The sequence below is a fragment of the Prosopis cineraria genome, unplaced genomic scaffold (assembly GCF_029017545.1).
Source record: "Prosopis cineraria cultivar Desert tree isolate PC_DT_omini unplaced genomic scaffold, ASM2901754v1 PC4, whole genome shotgun sequence".
Classification (NCBI taxonomy): domain Eukaryota; kingdom Viridiplantae; phylum Streptophyta; class Magnoliopsida; order Fabales; family Fabaceae; genus Prosopis; species Prosopis cineraria.
This window is the reverse complement of record NW_026555335.1, coordinates 40,374,402-40,387,696: the sequence shown is the minus strand read 5'-3', so window position 1 is coordinate 40,387,696 and position 13,295 is coordinate 40,374,402. Positions and strand designations below refer to the sequence as shown.

The 13,295-nt window shown below is 34.2% G+C and overlaps 2 protein-coding genes across 3 annotated transcripts; both read right to left on the bottom strand.

The window, feature by feature from the left end:
- Positions 1 to 1,446: 1,446 nt before the first annotated feature.
- LOC129308252 (uncharacterized) lies at positions 1,447 to 3,920 on the bottom strand. Its single transcript, XM_054949315.1, has 2 exons — positions 3,629 to 3,920; positions 1,447 to 2,096 (listed from the first exon to the last, which is right to left on the bottom strand). The coding sequence occupies exons 1-2, from the start codon at positions 3,832 to 3,834 to the stop codon at positions 1,652 to 1,654; spliced, it is 651 nt and encodes a 216-aa protein (XP_054805290.1). The 5' UTR covers positions 3,835 to 3,920; the 3' UTR covers positions 1,447 to 1,651.
- A 4,482-nt stretch (positions 3,921 to 8,402) lies between these two features.
- Positions 8,403 to 12,159, bottom strand: LOC129308216 (CRAL-TRIO domain-containing protein C3H8.02). 2 transcript variants are annotated; one of them, XM_054949260.1, is made up of 6 exons: positions 11,916 to 12,153; positions 11,404 to 11,556; positions 10,866 to 11,012; positions 10,362 to 10,514; positions 9,740 to 9,862; positions 8,403 to 8,957 (listed from the first exon to the last, which is right to left on the bottom strand). In XM_054949260.1, exons 1-6 carry the CDS (start codon positions 12,042 to 12,044, stop codon positions 8,880 to 8,882), a joined length of 783 nt encoding a protein of 260 aa, XP_054805235.1. In that variant the 5' UTR covers positions 12,045 to 12,153; the 3' UTR covers positions 8,403 to 8,879. The 2 variants fall into 2 exon arrangements, with proteins under 2 accessions (XP_054805235.1, XP_054805236.1); XM_054949261.1 differs by lacking the exon at positions 9,740 to 9,862 and having other exon boundaries at positions 11,916 to 12,159.
- Positions 12,160 to 13,295: the final 1,136 nt, after the last annotated feature.

Below are 13,295 nucleotides of genomic sequence, written 5' to 3'. Positions count from 1 at the left end.
AAACTTTATAGTTTTTTTCCCCTAAATCATGAACATATTAAAAAGGGTTTTTATTCTCTTCCTTCTTCTGCTTGTTTTTTTTTTAAAGGGGTTTTTATTAATAGGGATAATTCTTAATGTAAATGGTTAAAGATGGTATTTTAGAAAAGCAAATGCGTATTTTTTTTTACAAATAATTATCTTAACGAACTTTCTTAATGTTTAACTCTTATATTTAAAGTTAAATGATTATTTATATAAATGTTTAAATCTTATATATGCTGATCTCATCATTTTTTTTTAATCTTTCTTCTATTTCCGAAAACCAAAACTTCTATTAAACATATCTTATTATATTTTCAACCTTCATTCACGTTCATTTATTCGTTAAATTAGATGATAAGCCCTCTAGCACTATTTTTCTTTTGCCATTTCATTTGAAGCTTTAGTGGTAACTATAGGAATAGATCGTGCAGGCATTCAATGTCATTTTGATGCTTTGCACTCGGCAGGTGTCTTCACATTGAATTCAAATGCCATATGAGCTGAGTTCTCAACCATCTCATGACCAATTACATAATATATTGCTACCCTTCAGCAGTGCATATCACCTTCACTCACACACAGCAGCCTTTTGAGTGTCCATTGCATTACCTTGTTTTTTATTTTTTCTTTTTCCTTCATATAATTTCAAGAGAATGAAAGAAAGGTCCCAAATAAATTAATTAATTTAAATTAGATTTAAAATGCCAAATTTTAAAAATTTAAAAATTCAACTTTCAATTTTACAATTTCATTTAGATGAATTTGTAAATTATGTTTCAAATTTTAATAGAGAAAATAAATTTATTTATTTTTTAATCATATTAAAATTAAAAAATAAATTATAAATTCATCAAAATGAAGTTGCAAAGTTTAAAAATAAACTTGTAAATTTTTAAAATTTAACAATTTAATCCTAATTTGAAAAAACCTATCTATTATTCTCCCTGTAATTTCAACCAACTCTTATCCAATGCCAAATATTTTCTCCCTTGTCCTTCTAGACTGGCAATTTCTAAAGCCTTATCTCTGGGAGTCCAAAAAAACAAAAACGAAAAAACAAAAAGGACAAAAACGGAAGGGCGTGCCATGCCATCATTTTTACTGGTGGTTCAGTATTGGGACAACGTTCGAGGTTAATGCCATCAAGGCATAGCACTGTGAAGATCTTAAATATAGGTTTTCCTACGGGAAGGGATCCAACAGTTCTCACTGCAGAGGCACTCTCTACAGTCTACAATATGCTCCCACTTACTTTCGAGTGTTGTCTTCGACGCAAACGTTAGTTGGAAGGTGAACATGCCTTCTGAACACAATGTACAGACGCTGTTGCCCCAGTGCCTCAGCCCTGCTTTTGGCTTCTAATCTTGCACCACGCAGCCTGCCTACTAGAAGTTCTGGGGCTAGAATCTTTTTACTTCTGGCTAAATGAAAATACTCATTTACATTCAACAAAGGGATCGAGTAAGAACCTTAGCTATAGATTCATTTACAATAGTTTACACAAATAAGCCAGTGTATTATAGGTTTTATAGCGCAATTACATTGATATATACAGGCATGCGGAACCTATGGGCACTCAGATATACCTGATCTGGCGTGCAAATGGAATTAAGCTTTCTGCAATAATTCAATATGCTGCAACGCCAACCGATTCACAACCTGCTAATTTTGGCGCGTCAATATCCACCCAAACCTCATTTGTACGCCCAAAAATACGCAAGGGAGAATTGTATTGGGCAATTGAGTAACCCTTGGAAGAAGTAGCATTTGCCCATGGAGATCTGCTCAAGCTGATGTCGAGCTTTTCTGCCTCCTTTACAATATTGTCATCCCTTGCATATCCAGAGAACTTTCTGACGGCAACACAGTGACTGTCCCATTTACAGGGCTTGATATGCAGTTGGGGAAGCGGGAGTGGTGGATTAGCTTGAAACTTTACAGGCAAGTAAAAACGAACAAAGTAGGCCGATGAGTGAAGGGGACCTGCTCCAGGGACTATGCTCGTCAGGACAGGAGTAGTCATTGCAATTCGAGAGAAGTTGAGGTTAGCACCTTGCGTGTACTGGAACAACCTGCAAGATCCAAAAATGACTCTTGTATGAGGATGAAATTATATTTCATTCCAATTTGAGAGAGAGGCACCTGACTCTCCGCATGAATGCTATTAAGAATAAAGAAACACAAGATGAATGGGAGGACAAAAAAAGCTTATGTGGTAAAAACTGTTTCCAGAGGAGCATTTTTCATACACTTTTTTCCTTCCCTATTTCCAGTTTCCACCCCTTCAAGACAAAAAATTTACAAGTTTTGATCCATCATTTCTAATAGGATCACATCATGTTTACAAGCATTGTAAAGAGATAGATCCATGGTGTTATGAAAAGAGAGAAATGTCACAAGGCCACTAGAATTACATCGTTAAAGAGAATTTTTCAAAAGAAACAATTGCAACTTAACCAGGTGTTACATGCATATTGTGAGGTATGAAGCTAAGCCAGATTGAGACCAGTTAAAAAGTGAAAGCGTTTGGTTTTCACTCCAATTCCTGGTTCAGCAAGCGGAAATGGAAAATTCAAGAGCATTTACTTTCCTTTTGCTTGGTAATTGGATTAAGAAAGAAGAAAGATGCAGGGAAGGTGAAAAATAGCAAGGGAAAGTTGGAAGTAGAAAGATTGCTCTCAATGAGGCCATGAGGGCAGGGTAAAAAACCAATCATTCAACTTTAAGCCATTTACAATTTTTTCTTTTGGTGTCAAGGACAAAGTTTGCTTCCATATAAAAATTCCCACCCCCGCACTTACTATCTTCACTCCCATTTTAACTAGGACTGAGAATAGAATGCTGGGCGAAAAAAATTGTGGTGTATCTACATTTTCCCATAGTTCATGGTGAAGTCAACACGTCCGCGTCTTCTGCAGCAGAGGGTACACTGACCCCACACAAGAAAACCACTTTCTTCCGTACTTTTTATCCCCCTTGAATTGAAACATCTACTGGACACCAGATGCTGTCTGAACAGAGCATTTGTCTAATACACTCAAGTGGATAGATATAATAATCTCACTTCAAAACGTCTGAATTTACATAAATTTTCTGAAAGCTCAGTAGCAGTTTGGCACATACCTCTATAGGGGTTAAAATCAGAGTGCCTGTTTGGTTTACCAAACAATATATAATTTCCAAAACCAAAGTTAAACATGATTTTTTCTACCAACTTGAGTTCAACCAATATCAATTTTGCCTAAAACCATGTTTGAAAATCAATTAGGCAAGAGCCGTGTTTTTATTGAAGGTCAACAACATATTCATGATTGAATGTACAGTAACTTGTGAATGCTTGCCCAAAAAAAAAAAAAAACAAGAAGAAGAATCCACAATTTTCAACCTGGATATAGAATATTTCACAAGTAGGCACATTGAAAAGTGAGTATGATGAGAAAACCGAACAAGGTCCAAGAAATTTCCTACACTTTCCGGAAATCATATAAAAGAACTACACAATAAATATTTGAAAAATTAAGAGGGGGAAAGGTCCATCATCAACTAAACAGAGTGGAAATAAACAGAATCGAAGAGAAATATAGTTAGTTTAAACAAAAATTACCGGTGGAAGCCATTCCAGGTAGCCTTTACAAAGGAAATGTCCCGAGCGGGGGCAGAAATCCAGACGGAGTCTCTGTAGAGCCTGATCTCGAAATCGGACTCCAGGTGCACCACCGTGTACTGTGGAGACTCGATCGCACCACATACGAAAACTAAAGACATGACGTTGACCGCCACATACACACACCCGATCGCTTCCTTCCTCATCGTCGCTTAGCCACGAAGAAAGAAGTGTCTCTTGCGTTGAAATGCAAGATGCCGCAATTCAGCATCGGTATCTGCCATTGGTCTCATCAAAACTTGTGTCGTTTATCTACAGCTATACCGCTGTGCACGTCGGCCTTCAAATTCATTGATAAAGACAAGGAATGATTTAGACGGTGTTAATGCTCCGTTTGGATAAAAGAAAAAGTTAAAAAGAAAAAAAAAATAAGAGAAAAAAATAAAGAAAAAAAAATCTGAAGAGATAATATTCTCACTTTTTATGTTTGAATGGATAGAGAAAACTACCAAAAAAAAAACATAGGCAAAAATCAAAATGAAAATAGTACTCTTATATTTGGATATACTATATCATTTTTATTGAACAAAGGATATATTATGTCATTGTTCCATTAAAATACACTAAAAAAATAATATTAAAATCCATTAGAATATTTTGAAATAAAAATATTTGGCCAAAAATTATATTTTTATATTTTTCTACTTAAATATCAAAATGAATAGTTTTTTAACATAAAATATAATAGCCAAAAAATCAAAATGGATAATTTTCTATTTAAAATTTTAAAAAAATCAATGATAAGCAATAAGAGATTGTTCCTTTTTTGAAAAAAAAAATTAAGAGATTGTTCCATATTAAACACCAACTAGAGCACATAAAAGAAAGGATTGTTTAGAACTAAATAAACACCAAGTGAAAAGGAATAAATAAAAAAAAACAGCGTAACAGAAATTTCATCTTAAATCAAGTGGCATATACAAGTCCTCAAATTGTGGAGGTTTGAAACAGAGTCCAAAGTCTTGAAGGAATTGGCTTATGCCTTTTTAAATTTGTTCTTTTATGTGTTATTTTGTTTGCCGTTGGTTTATACTTGTGCTTTTGCTACTGTACTCTTGGTTCCCTGGTTTCAGTAATGAATTTGCACACTTTTCATGGTCTAAAAGAAGAAATGGAGTTCGAAGCCTTGGAGATCGAAGGAGAGTTCAAAGGTGGAGACTAGATCACTGGAAAGCTTGCGTAAGTGAACTAGAATGAAGGTGTGACCATGATGTAGGGGTTTTACCAGGGAGAGAGAGGTGAGGGCAGATGTGGAACCAAGAATTTCTTTTCAAAATCACTTCATGTAGAGAAAATATGGAAAGAAAATATGGGCAGGTCTCATGCTTTATTTTTCTTTCCATTTTTTTTTCTCTCACTTTTTTTTCATTATTCAAACAACAGAAGAATTGTTTTCCTCCCTGTTTTCTCCCATAATTTTTTTCATCTCATATTTTCTTCCCATCCAAACAGTAAAATAAAAATTAAATATAAATATTCTCCTCAATTTTATTATTTTGAATTACTTTATTATTTTCCAAAGAACTTTAACAGTCATGCCATGTGAACTTTAAAAGAAACCATTATTATTTGGATTTCGGAGCGAGAATAATAGCAAATCTTGGACAGGATTGATCATTCATAAGTTGCTAGAATACTAGTGTTTTTTCTTTATTGGCTGCCAATTAAATGGCTTAGCGTGTAAAGTTAAGGATTTGGACCTAGTAAGTGGGTTAAATAGTCGTTAAATTTAATTAATATTTAAAAATTATTAAGACACATTTCCTTTTAAATATTCAAAATGATTTTCACAATTAAAATATTCCTTACTGATATCATCCCTTCCAAAAGTTTAAAATTTAATATTTTAAATAGTATATGACAAAATTTTTTTTACAACTGTTTGATTTAATCAAACCAATGTTATTATGTTATACTAAACACTTATTTAGTAAATGTACTTAAGTTAGTTACCAAATCTAAATCTGTAAAGTGAATATATGCATATATTGACTTGCTCATTATGCATTAAATGACAATTTATACACAATCACTCCATTAGGATGGAGAGAAGAACAGAGAGAAGAAAAAATTAGGAGAACAAACTCTTAAAAATAATAAAAAATTATTATTTTTGTAAATTTCTTTTTTATATACACAAGGAAAAGCAAACTAAAAAAAGATTCTAATGTCTTGCACTAAAATAGCTACTAACTCAGGGGAAGGGGAGAGGATAGGGTGAAACCCAGTAACACAAGAAAAAGCTAATTTGGAAAGAAGGTTTGCAGCTTTATTAGTGTCCCTCGAAATCTGCTAAATAAGCACTGCCCAATCCCAAGCCATCAACGATTTGATTTCACTAATAAAATTGATGTTCAAATGGTCAAGGGGATCAATACCATTAATTACTTTGATGGCTTCACATGAATCAAGTTCAAGTATGAGCTTTCTAAAGCCAAAATCCTAAGTCATTTTAAGACCCTACAAGCAAGCCCAAAGCTCAGCACAAAGCAAATTTCCATCATTCATTTTAAACATAAATCCTGCTTCAAACTCCCCTTTCAGGTTACACATCAGTCCACCACAACCGACCTTATTCATATAAGTAGAGAAAGCACCATCCACATTAAGCTTGCACCAATCATCCTTTGGTGGACTCCAAAAGCCATTAAGTAATGGCCCATCCTATTCTCTCCACATAGTGCTTTTAAGCTTACTTCAATTCAATACTCCATAAAAGTATTAATGATGGCAACTATTTGTGCATTAATGGAAGCATTAGAAGTGTTTTTATCATGAAAAATCATCTCATTCCTTCGTCTCTAAATAAGCCAACAGGCTATCACAAAATAAAAGCTTCAAGGAACCCCATGTGTGGTTGTCATTGACCAAACATTTTGTTTAATCCATCGTTGCAGGTTGATATCAAAAAAAGTCCTTTTATCACCATCGTCTAGACTATCTAACTAAAATCTTCTCATGTTCGGACAATCTCTAAGTGTATGTATGATATCTTCCATCGCTATCTTGTAGATCCCACATCTATCCTCCGCATGGATTCCTCACTTCTTATTACCTGCATTAGTAAGTAACTTGTTATGATAAGATAATCATAAAAAAGACTTACATCTTTTAGGAATTTGCAGCTTCCAAATCTTCCTCCAAGTAGTATCACAATTAGTAGGAGGTGGGTCTAAAGATTCATAGGTTGACTTGACAAAAAATTGACCGTTACTGCTCCATTTCCACGAGACATCATTACAATTAGCACTCATCACAATTCCAGACTGAACTGACTCCTAAATTTTATACTAGTCCAGATGCTAGAGCTCAATCTTTTCTTTTCAACCCTTGGAATCACATCTAAGCCACACTTATACTTGCTACAAATGACTTGAACCCAGAAGGCATCTCACTGTTTAACTAAGCCCCAACCCAATTTCATTTGAAAAGCTTGGTTTTGCTTATGCGCATGCCTAAGATCAAGGCCGTCATTCTTCTTAGGTTTACAAATTTTGTCCCAAGCAACCAAGTGTACTTTCCTCTACTCATCAGTAATACCCTAAAGGAAGTTGCGATTATTCCTATCTAACTCTTCACAAGTAGCCAAGAGAGATTCATCATTTGCGTAGTATAAATGGGTATACTAGAGGTAACAGAGTTAATCAAAATATTTTGTCCCACAAGTGCAAGAGAAGATGTCTTTCAGTTAGCCAACCACCTTTTTACCTTACCCACGACTCCACTATAGGTATTCTTGTCAACCCAAGCTAGCACTTATTTTTGTAAATTTCTACTCTTAGTTTTTTCACCATCTCATTTTCTTACGACTTTTTCCTTCATCCTAACCTAGCTTGTGATTTTTGTAGAAATACTCTTAGGTTTTGGATTGATGGATTTGAATTTGAATTTAAAATTTAAAATCTTGCATTTTAATTCACACAATTGAGATCCATATATTTAAAATTCTTTATTTGTATAATCTAAAATATTTCAAATAAAAAAAGAGATAAATTAATATTCAAAATGAAAATAAAAAATTAAAAATAACAAATTTATTTCTATTTTTAATCGATGAAAAATAAGAAAATATAAAAATGATAGAGATATCAATAGTGAAACCATAAAGAGAATAAGATGTTTAAAGTGATTAAAATTTTAAATAACTATAGTATAGAAGAAATTTATAACTATAAAGAAATTATAATTTAAAATGGAAAGTACAAAAACTTCATATACTTTGACATACACGGATTAAATCCCTACGTGACTTTTTGTGGCCTTACATTGAAAAAATGGTTTAGTGTGTGTATTAGTCTTTTTAACCAATAGTAATTGAATTATCTATAAAAAAAATTGTATTCTTAAAATAATTACAAGATAATTCTCCTAGGAAGGAGTTACATTAGCCCTCATTAAAACTGATACACGAGGACTCAACGTTGTCATACATTACCAACATCACTGGATAAAATTCATATAAGTGTACCCATAAATTGTGCATCCTTGTACCGAATTCAATGATGGCAAAGTTTTCCATTTTGCCTCAACTGTAACACTGATGGCATACTCATATTAGCGAAGATCCTGTCATTTGTTTTCATTTAGGAAGAAAGCAATATTACTACATGAAATATAAAGAACCAAATCTGACTGAATAGTTCTGCACGCCAGCTGTAGATGAGAATGTGGTATGGTACAGATTGTAATTTTTACCCCTTTGGTGAAGCAAGAATAGAAATGGTCAGCACTCTGCAGCCTTTATATAAATACAATCTTATCCTTAAGAGGTACTGACAACTCTTGTTTTCCATTTAATACACGATGTCTGGTGCAACGTGAAAACGTTTGAAAACTATCGGCTCAATTAACTCAACTCAACATGATTTTTTTTCCAACTATGAGATTTGAATCCTCAACCTTGTAAGATGTCTACAACTTCAAATAAAATCAGTTACCTTTTACCCTAAAACCGTGGAAAATCTGGACTGCTAACATAATTATCAGGAACAAGGGATATGGATGCCAAACAGCGGCTCTTGACAGTAACGAAATCTATCAATGTCTTGAGAGGAAGGGGAGGAAAACCGGTGTCATCTGCCACTCCACATATGGACATCGACACTGCAACACAAAAGCTATAGAGTTCGTACAGTTCGCTGCAACTTTGTGTATCTTCCAAAACAAGAATTTCCTTTCATGAAAAGCCCCATCAATCTCCAAAGCTGGCAGGGAGTGTTTCTGGTGTAAAATATTCCTTCCTGACAGACTCTGCAGAGCAAAATTTCACCTGCAAAAGAAAACCAAGATGTATTTAATTTTGTAACCGGCCGCTCTTAATACTTAATGCAAGAAAACATGGAAATCGATCAAAATGTGAGCCATGGATCTTACCTTCAATGCCCGTATTACACAATTAACATGAATAAGATTCCTCTGATTAACTCAATGAAGCTGCATAGTTGATGCAGGACAAACACAGCAAGAGGGGACAAGAGGGGTTTGAATGCAGGACTAGTTAGATACGCAGCCCAAATGAATAACTATGCTATACCAAATTACTGATAGTCCATAATTTAAGGTAAGTAACCAAACCCATAATCCCAATTACCCCCCTTCAATTCCCTTTGTAGATGGAGAAAGCGACTGAACAGGCTGCAGACATGAGAGAATGTTCACTACAGATTTGACTGGCGACATACAATAAGTAATTTGAATGAATCGCAACTTAAAAATTGGACTCTCTGCGTCTAATAGGGATGCTCCAAAAGTTCAACCCTGAGAGAAACCCTTAGAGGTACAGTAGGCTGCCATCACTAAGCCAACACCACAGGCAGCAATTACCATAAACTTTTATTTTACAAGCTACCCCCGTCCCAACCTAGCCAACTCCAATATTTTGAGAACATCAGCCATAAAAAGTTGAGACAATTATAACAAAGTAGAAAGTAATTTGTGCACCGTAGTTGAGAAAGATAATAGTGGATCCATGAGTTAATCTTCATTACAAGAAGATAAATGTATTTTCTAGTGCATATCCATAAATACACAAAGATGATGGGTACTACTTACCAGAGAAGCATATGATTTTAACAAGGGCCTGACCATTTGCCAAATCGGCTTAAACACAACAGGAGCATCCACAAATAGTACTTGGGCCACTCGCCTTGGATAGTAGTAATAAAATACATCAAACTGGCAGAAGAAATAAAAATTAACTGCCAGAAGAAATAAAAATTTAGTCCATGACACTCTTGTTACAATTTGCTTCTAGCAACTACAGCTGTCAATTTATCCAAGTGTAATGCATATTGTTAATTCTGCCATGTGCTATATGAGATAAAAGTAGCATTGAAAAGAGCTTGTATATAATAAATTGATGGCTAATTAACAGTCAAAGCAGATTAAGTATCTTTTATCAGAAAAGCATAAAAGCAATTAATTCCATGAATGAGAAATAATCACCATTACCATTACAATTTATAAGCTCAATATTGATGGTAGTTTAACAAGAACAAGCATCTCTTTGGTATATTTTGTATATTAAATCAACTTATACTGTTTTACATCAAATGAAGCCAATGATTTCAGTAGGCTTAGAAAAACCAGCACATGTATCACAGGCATATATTGAATGATAACAATACAGGCCGCTCTTGAGCAACATTTTCAGCAGCTGGTTAGAAAATCTTACCAGGAAGGTCAAGAATTTAAGATCTGCATTTTCTGTTCTGAAACCCCTGAGGTCAACTATGCCAATTATCTGTTCTTTACCAGTTGGAAGCCTGCTTAATGCCTTCTCAAGTAAGAAGACACACAGCTTCTCGTCGTCTGAAGGATCAAATTCCTGTGACATAATTATTTATTTTTCTCATTACGAACAATTTTGCTAATTGGCAAAGAATATTTAGACAAACACCATCAGTATGCTACAAATATAAACACATTGCAGAAAATAACACCAACAAATTCAATTACTCAGACAACAATAGCTCATGCAAATTATCATTCATAACCAGGAAAATGTAAATTATGAAAATTTCCTTAAGAAGAGTGAAAGGCATATTCATTTTATAAAGCATTGCAAATTTCAGCCGCAGGCTTGTACCATATTTATAGTGTCTCCAATTAAGTTAACAAAGCTTTTGAAGTAGAATGCAATGCAATTGAGAGTAATTCCTTCAACTTCCAGACTTACTAAGGGAACATGCTTTGATCCCACCACGACAAGCACAGGTCTGCCATCAACGTCAGGAAAATCATGCACATATGCTTTTCCAGTCTGAGCTACAGCTTTAACATTTTCTTCAGACAATTCAGATACCCCAAATTCTTGACGCCATTTCTTACAGGGTAGAAGGAAAACTCGAAGGCATATAAATTTTGTGAACATGAAAAGAATTTGATCAACTAAGCCTAAACTAAAACATATAAAGGATGCGATGGCACATTTGAGGGAGATACTTCTAGGTCTGTTAACTTTTGAGCATGCAATTTTTTACCGCTCACCCAAGTACTTGAATGGGCAGCGAGACCTACACAATCAACAAATCACCAGACTTGAGGCCCATTTGGATAATCCTCAAAAGAACATTTAAACCACATTCAGAATGTACTTTTATCAAATGCAACAAATAGTTAGACCCCCAAATGGACTTTCGCCAGCTGTAAATTGAAAACTAAACACACATAGTTAGGCACATGATCTTACAATGATTTACTTATGTGAAGGATACAATGGCTTTACTCAACTTTGAAACAGCTTCTTCGACAGAAAACCTGCGATCTTTCAGAAACCAAAGTATCATATCATCGTCATCTCTTCCATTTCTACCTAAAGGGAGGCTGGGGTATTCTTTCTCAAGCTTCTCCTTCACTTCCAGCACTAGCTGCATAATTTTAAAAGATACTGACGATGTAATAGCTGAATAACTTGGTCAGGAAACAGTTTAATTACAGTACAAACGGTTTAGCCAAGTCTAATGTTCATTTACCTTTAATACAATACAATTCCAAACGTTCAGACTGAAATTTAAACAAGGTTCGAGATTATAAAGAGGAGCCAGCACCATCTAACTACAAAGAACATACGAAACCTCTCGTTTGCAAGATTAAAACATACTATTCAGAACTGAGGGGAGCTAGGGGGGGATGAGGGGAAAACAGGAAATTCCAACTGAAATTTAGTTTCTCCGAGTTTCTGAGCCACCGAACACCGTTGTGATTCAAATGAAAACGAGGGAAATACCTTGCGTGACTCGTTGGGTTCCAAGATACAGTTCCGAATCGAACACCTGCGGATTCGGCTAGTGTTTCCGACGGAAACGCTTGAAGCAATCAGAGGATGGCTGAAACTTGGACACAGCCGAAGCGCCATCTTCCAAATTCTTCACAATCTAGAGTAGAATCTACTAGGTGCAAATTGCATCCCTGCCTTACAGGCTAACGTGTGAGTATGCCGTTCATTCTACCAAGCAATGCCCACTTTTAGTTTGAATCCATTTTCTTTTTTCTTTTTTTTCCCCCGGTTTTTGCGAGACCGTTGGTTTTTTATTGGGAAAAGTTCATTAAGACACCTGACTAAAGTTGAAAATAAAAATCAGACCTAAAAATATTGTTTAAATAAAAATTTAAGTTTGAAAAATAGATGATTTTTAAGGTAACTGAATTTTTAGACCCAATATTGATATTTTAAAAAAAGACTCAGACTCAAGTAGTTCTCCAAACTCTATTACAATTAAAAAAAACTAAAAACTCACCATATAATTAGATTATGAATCTTTTTAAATGTAGGATTTGCTTAATTTTAAGAGTAGGAATGTCTCTTTCATTGAAAAATCTAAATTAGATTATCACTTGAAAGAAGCTTTCCTTAATGGTCATCGATTTCTAGAATTAGATGTGTTGTATTTATAGAAGATTAATCAACAATGATTTCTCAATCTTTTAAATATAGCATGTGATATTCTAAGTGTCGCACTCAAAAAATGCGACCCGAATGGCGCATAAGCGGAGGTCCCGGCCTTCACAGTGAGAACAATACAGAATGAGGAGTCGCCACCAAGATTTTAAGGTAAATCTTGGGAAATCGTTTAAAGGAAGATAAGGATGGTCTATGAAAATAGAGAATAAATTCGGGAGTCAATTAAGTGTGGGAAGGTGTTAGGCAACTCACAACACTCGTTCGTCAGAACAATTACCTGAAGTTTGTTATGCTCTTTTAATATAGTTTTATAATCATTTTAATTATCCCTTTTTATATTCATATGTTTCAAAAATGATAAGAATTAAATGAGAAATGTTTATTTATTTATGAGGGAGAACTTGACTCAGAATTTAACTGTGAGGCCTACATACTCTTTGATGAGAATCAAAGTCCACATACTTCAGGTTTGAAAGTTGTTGGTGAAAATATTTTTGAAGAGAAATTAATTAGAAATAATTCACTATTTTACAAATAAAACAATTTTTAAAATTTTAATATATGTGTTTTAAATTTCAAGAAGTAATTTAATTTTAATTATTTTCTCAATTTTGAGTTTTTGGAATAAAGAAAGAAAAGAGTTTAAAATTATTCTTCTTTTATATTTTATGATTGAGAATTCTAACTGCTATACCTACAAAGCCT

What these genes read in the sequence shown, in the direction of transcription:
- LOC129308216 (XM_054949260.1), bottom strand. Translation starts at nt 12,044, where the DNA reads ATGGCGCTTCGGCTGTGTCCAAGTTTCAGCCATCCTCTGATTGCTTCA. An exon ending in CAAAGTTGAGTAAAGCCATT is followed by an intron (nt 11,013 to 11,403) that starts GTATCCTTCACA and finishes CTACCCTGTAAG; the next exon opens with AAATGGCGTCAAGAATTTGG. An exon ending in GATCAAAGCATGTTCCCTTA is followed by an intron (nt 10,515 to 10,865) that starts GTAAGTCTGGAA and finishes ATTATGTCACAG; the next exon opens with GAATTTGATCCTTCAGACGA.
- LOC129308252 (XM_054949315.1), bottom strand. Translation starts at nt 3,834, where the DNA reads ATGAGGAAGGAAGCGATCGGGTGTGTGTATGTGGCGGTCAACGTCATG. An exon ending in ACCTGGAATGGCTTCCACCG is followed by an intron (nt 2,097 to 3,628) that starts GTAATTTTTGTT and finishes TGGATCTTGCAG; the next exon opens with GTTGTTCCAGTACACGCAAG.